The following is an 18,696-nucleotide window of genomic DNA, read 5'->3' as shown; positions in this document are numbered from 1 at the left end:
TACAGTATACAGGATATGTATTATATTACACAGTATATACTGGCCTCTGTATTGTGTTATTATTACAAGTTGTTCTGTATTGTAGTATTATAGATTATACAGTATACGGGCTATGTATTATATTACACAGTATATACTGGGCTCTGTATTGTGGTATTATTACACGTTGTTCTGTATTGCGGTATTATAGATTATACAGGATATGTATTATATTACACAGTATATACTGGGCTCTGTATTGTGTTATTATTACACGTTGTTCTGTATTGTAGTATTATAGATTATACAGTATACGGGATATGTATTATATTACACAGTATATACTGGGCTCTGTATTGTGGTATTATTACAAGTTGTTCTGTATTGTAGTATCATAGATTATACAGTATACAGGATATGTATTATATTACACAGTATATACTGGCCTCTGTATTGTGTTATTATTACACGTTGTTCTGTATTGTAGTATTATAGATTATACAGTATACGGGATATGTATTATATTACACAGTATATACTGGCCTCTGTATTGTGGCATAATTACACATTGTTCTGTATTGTAGTATTATAGATTATACAGTATACGGGATATGTATTATATTACACAGTATATACTGGCCTCTGTATTGTGGCATAATTACACATTGTTCTGTATTGTAGTATTATAGATTATACAGTATACGGGATATGTATTATATTACACAGTATATACTGGCCTCTGTATTGTGTTATTATTACACGTTGTTCTGTATTGTAGTATTATAGATTATACAGTATACAGGAAATGTATTATATTACACAGTATATACTGGGCTCTGTATTGTGTTATTATTACACATTGTTCTGTATTGTAGTATTATAGATTATACAGTATACGGGGCCGCCGTTTCACGTCTCCTTCGTTAGCCCCGCCCCCTCACTTAACATTTCCCCTCAATGACAAAGGAACGCGAAGGGGCGTGGTACTTGAATAACAACCCACGTGATCGCTTCTAACTGGCCAGCCGCGGGCAGGGCGGTACCGCAGTGACGTCACTCCTTCAGCGGCCATTTGTGAGGTGTTGTGCAGGCAGCTCGTCCCTCAGTCTCCTGTTCGTCTCCGGCATCAGCAGAGCCTTCTCCCGGTGTCCTCCGCACGTACAGTCTTCCGTACACAGCAGGTAAGCAGCCCGCGGGCTCGTGTGTTGCTCGGTGTTTTACCTCAAGGGTCTCATTACGTAACATGGCGGCCGCGCCTTTGTTCGGTTTGGCGCCCTTTCTGTCAGCAGGCCGCGGGGGATTGTGGGAGCCGCTCTCCGCGTCTAAAAAAATATCTAAAGAAACGGTGACTCTTAACTAGTCCTAACGATTGGTCCCGGGTCCTGTGTCATGGCGGGCACCGCACTGCCCTAGCGCCGCGGCCGTTGTCTTCCAAGATGGCGGCGTCAGGTCTTGTGGCGGAGGCTTCTTTCTCTTTCAGTCTTAGGCCCCGCCCTCACTTCCGGTGTGTGATCTCTAGCTGGTTTCATGCTGTTTTTTCGCCGATTTCCCCCCTTAAGGGTCTATTCACACCTAGAGTACTGTGTGCAGGACGTTTTTATTTTGCAATGCAGTACCTGTATCCTGTTTTTGATATAAAAAAAAAAAATTGATCCTCCAAACGTGTCTTCAAATTTTAACCCTTAAAAGGTTGAACCATATATGGTTTGAAAAAGGATGTCCGGTTGCATTTTTTTTTTTTTGGCTGCATTTACATCTCGTTTTTGCGATACTGGTCTTCTATCCCGTTTCTGTATAAAAAAGTGTCCCCAAACCGGCCTGAAGCGTATGCAGCCGGATATTATAAGGTTTGAAAACGGATGTCCATTTGCATAAGTTTTTCCTTGTGAAAAAATACTGATACGGTTTTAGGTTTGTCAACATTTTTTAAAATTAATTAAAAAAATTAAATTAATTGGGTACAGGAAAAAACTAACAAAACCGTACAGGATGCAAAAGGACACAACTGGATGCATCTTCTGGCATACGGTTTTCAATGGAGAGACAATGCATACGGTTTTCAAAACAGGTCCGAACGGTTTTCAGATTGGAACTGTATTGCAAAAACGTGGTGTGAACCCGGCCTAACCTGTGTTTTAGTAATGTGGCCTTGTGCAGAGGAGCAGTTGCCCATATCAACCAGTTTTCCCTTTCAGAGGCTGGAATATGGTTGCTAGGGGCAACTGCTTCATTGTTGGGGTGCATGCACACCACGTTTTTGCAATACAGTTCCCATATCAGGTTTTTGATGGAAAAACAGATTCTTCAAAACCGGACTAAACTCTATCAAAACGTGTGTACAAATTTCAACCCGTATACAGTTAAAAACCATATACAGTGTGAAAAATGATGTCCGGTTGTATCCGTTTAAGAAAAAAAAAGTATACGTTTTAACTTTTCTTTCCAATTCTCTTTGGGAGAGCCGCAGATAGCCGACTGACTCTCCCACAGAGATATATGTAGGGGACATGTCGGCCACGTCTTTGTGCTGGGGTTGTGGTGCGCCGCTCCCAGGGAGAGCCAGGGGTCCTAGCAGTTGAACCTCATGCAATCTAAAACTTATCCTCTAGCCTTTGGATAGGGGTTATCTTTTGCTGGTGTGGTGTTCTGTACACCTGTTTTTCTATATAAGGAGCCTTCAGTTAGGTCAATTTTTGCATATTTTCATTGCCAATGTCCCTTTGGCATTGTGTTTTTCAGTCATGGACAGAGATTACGGGCACGTGTCTTATGGTCGCAGCATGGACAACTTTGCAATGGACAGTGCTTCCGAGAGGTAAGTTTTTATATTTATTGTATAGCTTAGGTGTAGTGAACATTTTAGGTTCATCATGGTTCTTGAGCATTTAGAAACTTCAGAGCTGGTTACACACACTGGTTTTTAATATTTTATTTTTAAATGTAAAATTACCACTTCAGTTTTTGAACCAAAGCCAGAAATGGATTCAAAAGGAATGAGACAAAGGAGGGATGTATAATTCTCCTTCCACTGGATCCACTTCTGGTTTTGTCTCAAGAGGGGAACTTGGCCAAAAAATGCTCTGACACCATCTGAAGTCTTCTACATGAAAATATAAACAATGGCTCAGATACACAAACACAATAAACGATTAAAGGGGGTTCAGCTTTTGATCATTAAAGCTTAAGTTCTATACGAATCTATAAGAAAGTTGTAGGTGTTTCATTTATGCATTGACTAAGATTTAAACAAAACTGGAAAACTTAAGTTGATATTTCCTGGAGGAAACATTTATGCTATTAAATCCATATATCACTGTTTCTTTGCCAAATTTCACGTTGTGCACACCTTAGAGAAGTTTATTTTGCAAAAGACTTGCAGCGTAATATGGATTGAAAATACTAGAGATGAGCGGAGTTGGTGATTTGATTTATCGTTGCTGACTTTATCCTGCATAAATTCGGCTTTCAGGTGGGCTGGTAAAGGTGGATACAGTCCTAGGTGCGTCTCCAGCCACCGGAGCACTTGAAATCTGAACTAACTTATGCAGGATATGCAACTGCCGAGCCGAGAAGTTTCGTGACAAATCGAATTACTGTAACTTCGCTCCTCTCTAGAAAATACATCTGGCTTTTGGCTTACCCTGTTGTCTTTTACATATTGGACTCTTAAAGGGATTCTGTTCCCTCCCCAAAAAAATTTAACTATAGTAATCAGTAAATGGAGAGGACTACTGAGCCCAGTGCTTAGAGTGCTTAGCTCTCTTATAGTAAAGATGACTATGAAGATTCCTGTTTTCAGGCTAGCAGCAGGGGATGCATGTCTGTAGAACAACTTATAGACGAACTAGGAATTGACGATTTCTTAAAAGGGCACTCCACTGGAAAAATGATTTTAAAATCAACTGGTGCCAGAAAGTTAAACAGATTTGTAAATAACTTTATAATAAAAAAAATCTTAATCCCACTACTACTTATCAGCTGCTGTATGCTACAGAGGAAGTTATTTTCTTTTTGAATTTCCTTTCTGTCTGACCAGTGCTCTGTGGTCAGACAGCAAAGAAATTCAAAAAGAACTTCCTGTGGAGCATAGAGCATCTGATAAGTACTAGAAGGATTAAGATTTTTAAATAGAATTACGGTAATTTACAAATCTGACTTTCTGGCACCAGTTGATTTTTAAAATCAGTGGAGTACCCCTTTAAGCAATCTCCTGAGTTTTGGAGGTGATAGTCTCTTACAGACAGTTCGAGGTTCGTCCGGAATCGAAGTACTGTAACTTCGCTCATCTCTAAATGTGACATTAAGGGGATTCAACCAGAAGTATGTTATCCTATTTATTTTTTTTATCCACTTCTGGCATTGGCTCACAAACCTGAATGAAAAATTGCTTCAGAAGGTTGTTAAAAAAAAAAAAGAAAAAAAAAAAAAAACTAAACTTCCTGCAGTCTTTCAATTCGACCTTTTTAGGGCTTATTGAATTAAAACATTGTAGCTCAGTTTCACCATCTTTGCTGTATAAATGTAACTTATGAAGGAATTAAAACGCTAACACATGTAACGATCCGTCTTTAGATCTTCTGATTATATGAGAAACTACCATAGCTTTATTAGCCCCTGTTTTGCCCCATAAATTTCCTTTCCTTACACTTCCACACTTGCCAAGTGTTTCAAAAGCTATGAAAAAGCTAAAGTGAAATTGCTTCTAGTTTAGTTTGCTAGAAGGCTTTAATTCCTTTTGTGTTCCAGCAATGTTTGATCTCTGATTAAAAAATAAAATAGCAATTCTATGGTGGTTTTATTTCGTTATCAGAATTATGTAATGCCGAAATATTATCATGTTAGGCTATGTTTACATCTGTGTTGGGGTTCTGTTCAGAATCCTTTTTAATATTGGAATCTGAACAGACAAAATATGCTTTAACCTCTTAACGACAATGGACGTAAATGTATGTCATGGTGCCATTGTACTTAACACACCATGACATACATTTACGATCCACCGTGAGGACCGGTGTTCGCATCATGCACGGGAGGTCCCGGCTGCTATCAGAAGCCAGGGACCTGCCGGTAATGGCGGACGTCCACAATTGCGCGGGTGTCCGTCATTAACCCCTCAGATGCCGTGACCAATACAGATCATGGCATCTGCTGCAGTGTGGTACTTGGATGATCCAATCGCCAGTAGTGCTGCCGCGGGGATCCGATCATCCAGAATGGCAGATGGAGGTCCCCTCACCTGCCTTTGTCCGTCTCCAGAGGTCTTCTTATCTGGTCTGAGATCGAGACCAGAGCAGAAGATAGCCGATAACAATGATCAGTGCTATGCTATAATAAAAACGTAAATCTGTTTTTCCCATTTTCCCCCCCCCGCCCCAAAGTGTTAAAAAAAAAAAGTGGTACTGACAAACTACAGATCACAGCGCAAAAAAATAAGCCCTCATTTAAGTGGTACAATTATATAAAAAAAGCATATATTATGGGTATCATTTTAATCGTATTAACCCACAGAATAAAGAAAACATGTCATTTTTAACAAAGTGTACAGCACAAAACCATGCAAAAATAAAATTGGCCTGGTCCTTAAGGGGTTAAATTGACACAGGTGTGAATGAGGTCTAAGGTTTTGTCTTTAGAAAAATTGAAACTGAGCATTTAGTGATCTGCCTGATTAGAATGCAAACTAAACTAATATCTGAAACTGTCTAATGCTGGCAAAAGGGATATAAATGTGAACATGCTCTAATATCACTGTACTGTTTAAGGAGAGCTGCCTGGGCTTAAGGTCTATGTAATGTACTTCGAGGCAGAAAATGTTTGGTTATTTTAATGCTGCCAACAGAATCTTCCAGATTTTTGGAAGGTTTGCTTATAAACTGCTAAACCTAAAGATATTAGGTTAGTTAATGCACTTAATGTATGAGATTTAATGTAAAGTTGATAAATGTCAACTGATGCTTGATGTTTTGCATTGTATATTTCTGGAAAGCTTACCTCTATTTTTCTCTCCACGGCAATTCTTCCAGGTTTGGACCTTATGAGTCTTTTGACTCCAGGTCTTCTGTGGGTGGGCGAGATCTGTACAGATCTGGCTATGGTTATAATGAATCCGATCAAGGCTACGGAGATAGTTATGATGGTCGATATGAGAACCCATACCGGAATAGCGTTGACTCTTATGAAGGTAGAAACCAGGGCGGGTCTAGCTGGGAGCCGTCTTTCACCCGACCAAAAGTGAGGACTGGGTTTATGGAGGACAGAGGAAGAGACAATTACTCTTCCTACAGCAGTTTTTCTTCGCCCTATATGAAGCCTGCAAGTGTAGGCTCACGGGGAAGAGGAATGTCTGCTTACCCCGAAAGTTCATTTGGCGGCAGAAGCAATGATGCTTTTGGAGGACCATCAGCAGGCAGAGGCCGTGGCAGAGGAGGAGTAAGTACAGAATCTTCTTAGATTCTTTTTGATAATCACTTTGAATTATTTGCAGACCAGAACTTTAAAATGGCATATTGTCCATCATATTCTATTGCTTGGAGGTTTGTGCATTCCCAGTGTGAAAGCTCACTTTTAAAGAAGTAATACTTTAAAGGGTTCAACTGGGAATTTGCCCATTTCTAAGTTCTTTCCATGTGAAAGAAAATTTAAATATATTACTTTTTTTTTCTATAGCATGTTTTATCTGTTTACAAGGAAATGGAAGTTCCTTGGCCTTATTGGAGTAATTACTAAATAAATAAAAAAAATTATAAAAGGTTACTTGAAGACCTTTTTGAAGTTCTGAGTAGGTTAAAGGTGCAATGTATTATAGTCAAATGTATCTTAATTTCATTGTCAGTTATTCTTTAAACCCCACTTTAGGGGGTTATCTACCCTTTGAAAAAAATGAAAATGTCATAACTTTAAGGGTAGAGTGACGCTTAACGGATCCACAGTGTATTTTATGCTGCGGATCCACTGATGACCCAACCCATTTTGTGCCTACAGCTGTTGCCTTCCCCTGCCTCACCTCTGGCCTTTTCACATCGGCAATCCGCCGCTGCAAGCGGCCACACAGGAGGCCTGTGAGCCGCAGAGTCCACTCAGATATTGTGGAACAGCCGCGATGTCAGAGTGGACTTGGCAACTCGCAAGCCCCCTGTGTACCTGCTTGTAGCAGCAGAATAGAGGCGGGGGAAGGGTGTGTGGCAACAGCTGGAGGCACAAAATGGGTTGTGTCAACGGTTAATCTGTTACGTGTGACCCTACCCTAAAAGTGCTCACCTCTTTAATCTCAGTGATCCAGCGCTAAAGCTCCAGTCTGTACTAGCGTCCAACATATGACCCCTGCAGCCAATCAGTGGCCTTAGTGTTCACAGGCATTACTGCCATCACCCATCTTGATCCCAGTAGTACTGCACAAGACAGGCAAGGTTTCTGATCAGCTGCATTGGTCACATAAACTGCCAAGGTGGTCAACTGGAGCTTCTGCATTGGGTCAAGTTTATGCAAAGGTTTTTGAGGTTTTGACATATTTTTTTCCCCAATGGGTACATGTTTGTGTCCATTTAGTTTCATGGGTACAGATAGCTGCAAAGAAGGCTGTGTGGTGCTATACGCCACCACTTGATTTCCTGTGGTAGTTTTTACATATAGCCTCACAAAGCATAGAATGAAATCACAAGTTACAGAATGCTCAGACTTCTTGTGGTTATGGTGAGACACCAATGACTAGTCCCTTGAGAGCCCCAAGACAATTCTACAGCTGTAGAATGAGCAGAAGTCATTGCAGAGCCCTAAAGGAACCGATCAGAAGCGAGTAGAACGGGACCTTTCACACATTGCAGAATGTCTTAGTTGTGCTTATTTCCTCCAACCGGAGTAAAAACAAATCTGCCATAAGTGCTTACATTTTATTTTTGACCCAAGTTAGTTTTTAGTCTTACATGTGTAAGTATAGTATGATGCCTTGACAGTGCCTTCATTTAATTATGTAAAATGCATTGCACCTTTAATGTGTATTTGCTAAATTTGTAATGTGTTTGTTTTCTTATATATATTTTTAATTTTTAAGCTTTTTTTTTTCTTGGTGGGGCATGTCATTTATTATATTTTTTTTTAGATTTTATAGCTCTTTACTGATCAATGTGGTGCTCTACATTGTCATTGCCACTTGGTTTGTAAAGGGATGTCCTTTAACAGTGTTGTATGTTTTCAGTAGATTAATGATTTTTACACTAATTTTAGCAACTTGGCCGTGGTATGCACAGACCTGGAATGTTGGACTTTAAGAGCCAACCTATGCGTGGTGGCGGCATGGGAAGAGGAATTAAGAGGAAGATGGCCCAGCCTTTCAAGCCACCTGTAGGTTTTGGCAAAAAACAAAAGCTGTCAAAACCTGGAAACCAAAATGCAAAAGCAGCACCGGCACCAGGTAATGGCATTTTAATGTAAAATTTCCCATAAAACAGTTAGCGCAGTACTGCAAACTTTGTATAATGTTATGACATGATGATTTATAGACATAAGATGTTAGGTGGGGAGAGCAGATAACAAGGCAGTCTGCAGATAGTTTAGCCTATATAGAATGGCGTTCATACCGCATATTATAGAGGCTGTACAAGTAAATGTTATTTTAATGAAGCCATATTGAGAACATTAGTAATTTTGTTTACTGAAGTATGAAAAGGTTCTTAATGGTGGTCGTAGCCTTTAATGTGTGAACGTACCCTTAAAATATATTTGATCCTTCAGAGCCGGTTGACCCAGAAGAGGAAGAGAAGCGCCGCACAGAGGCTAGGAGAGAGAAACAGAGGCGCAGACGAGAGAAGAACAGCGAAAAATATGGAGACGGGTACCTGTCTTTTACCATTTGTTTAACATTTTAGTGTCTTTGCGCATGCAGTATCCTGTCCATACTTGATGCACAGGATTGTTTAGTCATTTAGCTTACATTGGACCCCGCAGCATAGTCTGCAGCTTCAAATACTGTACATGTGACTACACCCTCAATGACCCAGGGCGATTATACACTGTTAACGGCTCAGGAAGAGTATAGACTCTTACCATACCAGGCAGCACCCAGCTGCTTTGGGCTCAGGGCTGCTAATAGCTGTGCCAGATCTGCTTCTACAGTCTGGCATAGGCAGGCTTAACTAGCAGATCACAGAAAAATCTATTCAATGTATTGAATTGATTAAGCAATCTTATGATTAACTCCTTAAGGACTAAGGTTGTGCCTGTACGCCCTCGTCAGGCACTTGGCTTACATATGAAAGATAAGGGGCGCATGTGCTGGAACCTGTGTCAATTACACATCAGTCCCAGCACTGGTGTACAGGGGATAGGCGTGGCGGCCGCTGGACATAGAGAACCCCTGGCCACGCCTATCAAACTGTCAGTGGCTGCATATAAAAATGTTTTCTGAGCTAATAAAAGCCGTAATAAGTCATAAAAGCAAGGCTGCAGACATATTTCACACACCATACACACACTGTGGTTAGGTTATATGCCCCAATACTCATGACAGTTGCGCTTTTAAAGTCGTCCCTTAGGAGATTAAAATAAAATATAAAAGTTTAAAAACCCTTCCATAGTAAAAAATACTAGTCTGCTCCCTTTTACCATTTTTCAAATAAAATTTAACCCCTTAAGGACACATGACGTTCTCATACGTCTCCATTTCCGAGTCCTTAAGGACACATGACGTATGAGAACGTCATGTGTTTTACCGGCCCCCCGCAACCATCTGGAGCGGAGCCGGTCCCCGATGCCTGCTGAAATCGTTCAGCAGGCATCGGGGCATATCGCCCAGGGGGGTCATTATGACCCCCCATGTCGGCGATGGCCGCAGATCGCTGGACAATTCAGTCCAGCGATCTGCGGCGGATTCCGGGTCAATCGGGTCTCCAGTGACCCGATGACCCGGAATTACAGGCTGTTCGGGGCCGTCTCCGACGGCCCCGAACAGCCAGAGCCAGCAGGGGTGAGGTGGCACTGGTGCCACCTCACGATCGCCCTGATTTGTCGGCCGGATTACCGGCCGACCAATCAGGGCGCCTGCTGCGGGTGTCACTCCCGCAACCCGATCCGCCCCTCTTCCGGAGGACGTGAGCGGGTGCGGGACGTGCACCCCGGGTGCTGGGGACCCCGATCCCCGGCGCCCCTGTTGGGATCGGGGCCCCAGGAGCAGCGGCGGCGGCGGAGACGACGAGGGACTGACCTGGTGCAGCGAGGATCGTTGGAGGTGAGTGACAGCCTCCTGCTGTTGCTTAGCAACAGCTCCCAGCATGCAAAAAGGGCATGCTGGGAGCTGTAGTTATGCAACAGCAGGAGGCAGACCACCACAACTCCCAGCATGCCCTTATGGGCATGCTGGGACTTGTAGTTTTGCAACAGCTGGAGGCACATTCTTTCTATGGAAAAGTGTACCTTCAGCTGTTGTGTAACTACAACTCCCAGCTTGCACAATCAGCTAAAGTGCATGCTGGGAGTTGTAGTGGTGCATCTGGTGGTTGCATAACTACAACTCCCAGCATGCCCGTTGGCTGTCGGTGACTGCTGAGAGTTGTAGTTTTGCAACAGCTGAAGGCACACTGAGTTAAGTAGCAAACCAGTGTGTCTCCAGCTGTTGCATAACTACAATCCCCAGCATCCCCAGCCAAAGTAGTATGCCTCCAGCTGTTGCATAACTACAACACCCAGCATGCCCTTCCGCTGTCCGTACATGCTGGGGGTTGTAGCTTTTGCAACAGCTGAAGGCACACTGGTTGCAAAACACTGAGTTTGTTACCAAACTCTGTGTTTCACAACCAGTGTGCCTCCAGCTGTTGCAAAACTACAACTCCCAGCATGCACTGATAGACCGTACATGCTGGGAGTTGTAGTTTTGCAACAGCTGGATGTTCCCCCCCCCAATGTGAACGTACAGGGTACACTCACATGGGCGGAGGATTACAGTAAGTATCCGGCTGCAAGTTTGAGGTGCGGCAAAATTTCTGCCGCAGCTCAAACTGCCAGCGAGAAACTACTGTGAACCCCCCGCCCATGTGACTGTACCCTAAAAACACTACACTAACGCAAAATAAAATAAAAAGTAAAAAACACTACATATACACATACCCCTACACAGCCCCCCTCCCCTCCCCAATAAAAATGAAAAACGTCTGGTACGCCACTGTTTCCATAACGGAGCCTCCAGCGGTTGCAAAACTACAACTCCCAGCATGCACTGATAGACCGTTCATGCTGGGAGTTGTAGTTTTGCACTGATTCCCCCCCCCCCCCAATGTGAACGTACAGGGTACACTCACATGGGCGGAGGATTACAGTAAGTATCCGGCTGCAAGTTTGAGCTGCGTCAAATTTTCTGCCGTAGCTCAAACTGCCAGCGAGAAACTACTGTGAACCCCCCGCCCGTGCGACTGTACCCTAAAAACACTACACTACACTAACACAAAATAAAATAAAAAGTAAAAAACACTACATATACACATACCCCTATACAACCCCCCTCCCCAATAAAAATTAAAAACGTCTGGTACGCCACTGTTTCCAAAACGGAGCCTCCAGCTGTTGCAAAACAACTACTCCCAGTATTGCCAGATAGCCGTTGACTGTCCAGGCATGCTGGGAGTTTTACAACAGCTGGAGGCACCCTGTTTGGGAATCACTGGCGTAGAATACCCCTATGTCCACCCCTATGCAAGTCCCTAATTTAGGCCTCAAATGCGCATGGCGCTCTCACTTTGGAGCCCTGTCGTATTTCAAGGCAACAGTTTAGGGCCACATATGGGGTATCGCCGTACTCGGGAGAAATTGGGCTTCAAATTTTGGGGGGTATTTTCTGCTATTACCCTTTTAAAAAATGTAAAATTTTTGGGAAAACAAGCATTTTAGGTAAAAAAAATATATATTTTTTTACATATGCAAAAGTCGTGAAACACCTGTAGGGTATTAAGGTTCAAATTACCCCTTGTTACGTTCCCCGAGGGGTCTAGTTTCCAAAATAGTATGCCATGTGTTTTTTTTTTTGCTGTCCTGGCACCATAGGGGCTTCCTAAATGCGGCATGCCCCCAGAGCAAAATTCGCTTTCAAAAAGCCAAATGTGACTCCTTCTCTTCTGAGACCTGTAGTGCGCCAGCAGAGCACTTTTCACACCCATATGGGGTGTTTTCTGAATCGGGAGAAATTGGGCTTCAAATTTTGGGGGGTATTTTCTGCTATTACCCTTTTTAAAATTGTAAAAATTTTGGGAAACCAAGCATTTTAGGTAAAAAAAATATATATTTTTTTACATATGCAAAAGTCGTGAAACACCTGTAGGGTATTAAGGTTCACATTACCCCTTGTTACGTTCCCCGAGGGGTCTAGTTTCTAAAATGGTATGCCATGTGTTTTTTTTTTGCTGTTCTGGCACCATAGGGGCTTCCTAAATGCGGCATGCCCCCAGAGCAAAATTTGCTTTCAAAAAGCCAAATGTTACTCCTTCTCTTCTGAGACCTGTAGTGCGCCAGCAGAGCACTTTTCACCCCCATATGGGGTGTTTTCTGAATCGGGAGAAATTGGGCTTCAAATTTTGGGGGGTATTTTCCGCTATTACCCTTTTTAAAAATGTAAACATTTTGGGAAAACAAGCATTTTAGGTAAAAAAAAATATTTTTTTTTACATATGCAAAAGTCGTGAAACACCTGTAGGGTATTAAGGTTCACATTACCCCTTGTTACGTTCCCCGAGGGGTCTAGTTTCTAAAATGGTATGCCATGTGTTTTTTTTTTGCTGTTCTGGCACCATAGGGGCTTCCTAAATGCGGCATGCCCCCAGAGCAAAATTTGCTTTCAAAAAGCCAAATGTTACTCCTTCTCTTCTGAGACCTGTAGTGCGCCAGCAGAGCACTTTTCACCCCCATATGGGGTGTTTTCTGAATCGGGAGAAATTGGGCTTCAAATTTTGGGGGGTATTTTCCGCTATTACCCTTTTTAAAAATGTAAACATTTTGGGAAAACAAGCATTTTAGGTAAAAAAAAATATTTTTTTTTACATATGCAAAAGTCGTGAAACACCTGTAGGGCATTAAGGTTCACGTTACCCCTTGTTACGTTCCCCGAGGGGTCTAGTTTCCAAAATGGTATGCCATGTGTTTTTTTTTTGCTGTTCTGGCACCATAGGGGCTTCCTAAATGCGGCATGCCCCCAGAGCAAAATTTGCTTTCAAAAAGCCAAATGTGACTCCTTCTCTTCTGAGACCTGTAGTGCGCCAGCAGAGCACTTTTCACCCCCATGCGAGGTGTTTTCTGTATCGGGAGAAATTGGGCTTCAAATTTTGGGGGGTATTTTCTGCTATTACCCTTTTTAAAAATGTAACATTTTTGGGAAACCAAGCATTTTAGGTAAAAAAAATATATATTTTTTTTACATATGCAAAAGTCGTGAATCACCTGTAGGGTATTAAGGTTCACTTTACCCCTTGTTACGTTCCCTGAGGGGTCTAGTTTCCAAAATGGTATGCCATGTGTTTTTTTTTTGCTGTCCTGGCACCATAGGGGCTTCCTAAATGCGGCATGCCCCCCAAAAACCATTTGTCGCTCCTTCCCTTCTGAGCCCTCTACTGCGCCCACCGAACAATTAACATAGACATATGAGGTATGTGCTTACTCGAGAGAAATTGGGTTTCAAATACAAGTAAAAATTTTCTCCTTTTTATCCCTTGCAAAAATTCAAAAATTGGGTCTACAAGAACATGCGAGTGTAAAAAATGAAGATTTTGAATTTTCTCCTTCACTTTGCTGCTATTCCTGTGAAACACCTAAAGGGTTAATACACTTACTGAATGTCATTTTGAATACTTTAGGGGGTGTAGTTTTTATAATGGGGTCTTTTATGGGGTATTTCTAATATGAAGACCCTTCAAATCCACTTCAAAACTGAACTGGTCCCTGAAAAATAGTGAGTTTGAAAATTTTGTGAAAAATTTCAAAATTGCTACTGAACTTTGAAGCCCTATGGTGTCTTCCAAAAGTAAAAACTCATAAATTTTATGATGCAAACATAAAGTAGACATATTGTATATGTGAACCCAAAAAAAATATATTTTGAATATCCATTTTCCTTACAAGCAGAGAGCTTCAAAGTTAGAAAAATGCAAAATTTTCATTTTTTTCATCAAATTTTGGGATTTTTCACCAAGAAAGGATGCAAGTTACCATAAAATTTTACCACTAAGTTAAAGTAGAATATGTCACGAAAAAACAATCTCGGAATCAGAATGATAACTAAAAGCATTCCAGAGTTATTAATGTTTAAAGTGACAGTGGTCAGAATTGCAAAAAACGCTCCGGTCCTTAAGGTATAAAATGGCCTGGTCCTTAAGGGGTTAAACAGGAAAAACTGAGTTGAATTTTTGTTCAGTATTAGCCATATGTACAATATTTATACAAGCTTTTTTTTATGCGGTTTCAAAATTGCCTGATGTGTTAATAACTTTAGTACACTTCCCCCTCAGAATGGCCTTTACTTGCTCCTTCTGCAAGTACAGATCCTTTGAAGAAAAAGGTATTGAAGAACACTTGGAAAGTCAAGCTCATCAGGGCATGTTGGATCATATTCAAAAACAAACTAAATTTGACAAACCAGTCATGGAATTCTTGCATGTAAGTAGAAAATAAAGATGTCAAATGTTTCGTTTGATTTCCCCAAAACTGTATTTTTTTTAATTAAATTTTGAAGGGGAATTCCAGACAAAATGGACATTACCATCTAATTCTAGACTTGATATACAAAAAAACTTAATATGTAGCTTTTGTCTACATTGTTCCTTTTTTACGGCGTTGATACTAAAGAGGGATTTATTGTTTGCTGTGCGATCACAGGGTGGCAAAATTACTTTTTTGAAACTGTTGCATCATGTGGTAGTACTAGGTAATTAAGTTTTTGTTTTTTATTTTCTCCATGTTTAGGAATGCATTGTTAACAAATACAAGAAAACAGCTGCACGTAAAATACAATCTGTCCAAAGCGGTGAAGCTACAAAAGCTCTAGAGAAGGATATTATGGAGGGTATGTTTGTGTGTTTTTTTTTTTTTTTTTTTGGTTTGTTCTTATTCCGTCTTTCTTCTTCCTTCCTCCTCCTGCAAAGCTTATTATTGTATATTTGTGAACTCCAAAAAGGTAAATGCTTAAAATGGCCTTGTCTACTAAAACTAAGGGGTACTAAAGCAGTAGGAAGCCTTTCATAAACAGTAATGAGTAATCACTGGTCTGGTCCTTGGCAGACTGCATTTAGAGTGTGATAGATGGCTTCATATCACAGCAGCACTATGAAGGATGTTCTGATGGGGAATTTAAAGGGGTAATCCTGTTAGATATCTTATATCCAAAGGATAAGGGATAAGATGTCTGATCGCGGGGGGCCTGTTGCTGGGTAGCATAGCCCCTGTGTTTCCACTTGGCAGAGTTTTGCTTTAGAATTCTGCCATTGTAGTTTTTCAGCCAAAGCCGGAAGTGGACTTGAAAGTAATGGTGAATATAAGGGAAGGACTTGTACTCCTTACTTATGGCTTTTTGTTCACACAGCAGGTTTATTTATTTTTTTCCCTTGGAATTAAAAACTAGAGTGGAAACATTGCCTCATTGTTGCGACATGAGCTTTTGGCAGTGTTTGTAAGAGTTTGCATATTACTGAGCTGCCAGTGTAATGGCTTGCATGTTCTAATGTATATTTCTTCTGTTTAGGTGTTACTCCAGATGACCATATGATGAAAGTTGAAACTGTGCATTGCAGTGCTTGTAGTGTGTATGTTCCTGCGCTGCATAGCTCTGTTCAGCTTCACCTCAAGTCTTCTGATCATACAAAGAGCAGACTGGTAAGAATACACCCGGCTTCCTGCTGTTCCCTTATATAATTATGTAACAAACTGATTAACATATCGCCTTGGGTAACCCTTTCCTTAAGCCCTCATAAACAATTTGCCAGAATGAAGACTTGCTGCTAATTACTGCTCTTCTGACGGACTCTGTTATTATGTAGTCATCAGATGATGATATAAGGAGAAATGTAATGCTATTTGACTCTGCACTAGTAAATATAGTTGAAATGATTGCCCCCGTATTCAGTACAACCAGGCACTTTTGAAACATTTGGAAAGGGGGTTGACCATTTAGGACAACTGGTCCTTACAAACCTATTTATTTTTATCCTCCTAGGCCTACAAAGACCAGATAAAACGGGAAAGCATTTTGACAGCTACAAGCATCTTAAACAATCCCTTGGTAAAGGCAAGATATGAACTCTACTTGAAGGTAAGCTAAATCAGTCACACAAACGAACTTTTCTAAATCTGGGCTCATATGAAAGAATTTTTTTTTTTTTTTGTAGCTTTGTTTACTTTGGTCCCCAGTGATCTGAGAATATCTGGCTAGAATTATTTTTTAACATGTAGGCAAACCTTATTCATAACCTATCCTGAGGATGGGTAATAAAGTTTGCCTAAAAGTTTACTGTAAATGCTAGTCATTTGACCTATTGAGGACTTTATCAACAGATATTAAAATGTAATTCTTCAGTTTTCCTAATGCCTGGCATGGGATTATATTTGCCATGATTAAATATAAATGCCTTTTTTTTATTTAGGGTGAAAATCCATTTGAGATTCAGCCTGAAGAGAGTACAAGTGAAGCTGTCGCTGAAGATGCAGCTGAAGTTCCCTCTACTGAGGACAGTTCTGCAGCAAATGATGCCGCGGTAGCCGATGCGTCAGAAGATTTCACAGCAGACCCCCTTGCCTCTACTGAGTAAAACTAGTTGTGATACTAGAGCAAATTAATTCCTTTTTTTTTTTTTTAAACAAATACTGTTGTGCCATCCTGTTTTAAACTCTGGCTTGTGGGCAGTGAAAGTCTGATATTTGCAAAAGATGCATATTTTTTTTTTAAGTTTTTGCATCTTCATACAATTAATTCCTCTTGCATTTTTTAAACTAAATCTTAATTTTTATTTTTTTTTTCATCAGGATCCCTCCTGGTATTTAACTTGTCAGTTTTATTTTCACTTTCATTTCTAGATTGTAATATTTTTATCCTAAAAATGCTGTGAAGTCTTGGATGTGTTTGTACAATGTTGAACAGTTAGTGTTTATCTTGTAGTTTGTGACACTGAAATATTGTGGCATTGTAAACTCTTTTCTGTTTGCTACTTAGATACTTGTGTCTCAGATAACTAAATAAATTGTATAAACTGTTCATGTTCTTTCATAATCCTCCTAAAACCAGCATTTTCTGGGGTTCTCTTGTAAAGCCTGTGGGACAAAAACCTGTGGTAAATCCCAGGAAGGGTTTTATGTAAATAAAGTTTAATTGTATAATGGAATCAAGCAGCTTACTGATAATTCCTCTTAATCTGTCATCTGAGAGCATTGGGAAATTATTGATCTTAAATAACCGCTAAATATTTCTCTTCTGTTGAGAGGCTGGGTTCACACTACAATTTTGCTCTACAGTCACCGGATCCTGCTGGGGGGGGGGGGGGGGGGGTAGGTAGGTAATGAAAACTGTGCGCTCCTGTATCCCAGCCAGACCCGGTCCGTATCTCATTCATTTGAATGAGCCGGCCGGAGTCAGTGACGCCGGTCGGCTCATTTTTGCCCCGTATCTGGTTTTGTGACCGGACCTAAAACCGTGGTATGCTGTGGTTTTTAGATCGTTACAAAACTGATACAGGGCAAAAATGTGCCGACCTGAGTCGCTATCTAACTCTGTTTGGCTCAAATGATTGAGATACAGGAGCACACGGTTTTCACTTTTTTTAATTAATTTTTTTTTAGCTAAAACGTGGTGTGAATGCACCCTTACATTGTTGCACACTATACAGTATCAGCTTACAGGCCAGTTTAGGCTGTGCCTTCCTGCTTTCCCAAAGTTTCAACAATTTAAGGTTGATGCAGTTGCCATGTAGCCTACTAAAGGAGTATTCCACCCTCTAGGATCTCAAGAACAGACATCAGACTTGCCTTGGAATGGAATAGCAAGTTGCTCAGTTTATTTATGGAGCTAATAGGCGGAGTACAGAACTTGGCTATCATAGGTAGCTCTTCAGACAGTTAAAAGTGGCTGCAACTTTCTAGATCATACACCTGGGGTATGTCTACACTGAGGAAAATAATGAGAATTTCCTTGCTAAATTCCTTCTGCATGCTAAGAATTAGAGATGAGCGAAGTTACAGGGATTCAATTCTTCACGACCTTCTCAGCTCGGCGGTTGCTGACTTTATCCTGCATAAGTTAGTTCAGCTTTCAGGTTCTCCGGTGGCTGGAGACTATTTCCTAGGAATGTATCCACCTTTTCAAGCCCACGGAGCACCTGAAAACTGAACTAATTTATGCAGGATAAAGTCAGCAACCACCGAGCTAAGAAGTTTGTGACAAATCGAATCACTTCGCTCATCGCTACTAAAAATGAAGCAGATTTAAAACTAAACAAATACAAAGTTTCATTTCCTTAGAGGGATTTTACTAGCGGGAAAAAAAAAGTAAATTCTTGCAGCAGAACTCTGATCAACATTAGAAAGAATGCACCGAAATTACTGTCCCATTAAAATCAATTGGCATCTGATTCAAGGCAGGATACATGTGGACTCAAATTGTGTGAACATATGCTTTTAGAATTCCTTTTTTGCCTCTTCTGTGAATAGGACATGAATTGGATCACCCCTTTTTATCCCCTTGACAACGCATGACTAATCAGCTAGTCC

At 40.9% G+C, this 18,696-nt stretch overlaps 1 protein-coding gene across 6 annotated transcripts; it reads left to right on the top strand.

Annotated features, from left to right (window-relative positions):
* Positions 1-988: 988 nt before the first annotated feature.
* On the top strand, positions 989-17,188 carry ZNF326 (zinc finger protein 326). Of its 6 annotated transcripts, none has more exons than XM_056523188.1 (10): positions 989-1,160; positions 2,719-2,794; positions 6,003-6,408; positions 8,200-8,386; positions 8,707-8,806; positions 14,454-14,601; positions 14,908-15,007; positions 15,683-15,813; positions 16,154-16,249; positions 16,581-17,188. In XM_056523188.1, the coding sequence occupies exons 2-10, from the start codon at positions 2,721-2,723 to the stop codon at positions 16,743-16,745; spliced, it is 1,407 nt and encodes a 468-aa protein (XP_056379163.1). In that variant the 5' UTR covers positions 989-1,160; positions 2,719-2,720; the 3' UTR covers positions 16,746-17,188. The 6 variants fall into 6 exon arrangements, with proteins under 6 accessions (XP_056379163.1, XP_056379168.1, XP_056379167.1 ...); XM_056523189.1 differs by lacking the exon at positions 989-1,160 and adding an exon at positions 1,370-1,483; XM_056523193.1 differs by lacking the exon at positions 6,003-6,408 and having other exon boundaries at positions 1,007-1,160.
* The last annotated feature ends 1,508 nt before the right edge of the window (positions 17,189-18,696 follow it).

This window comes from Hyla sarda, chromosome 6, assembly GCF_029499605.1.
Source record: "Hyla sarda isolate aHylSar1 chromosome 6, aHylSar1.hap1, whole genome shotgun sequence".
Lineage (NCBI taxonomy): Eukaryota > Metazoa > Chordata > Amphibia > Anura > Hylidae > Hyla > Hyla sarda.
This window is presented reverse-complemented; position numbering and strand designations above follow the sequence as displayed.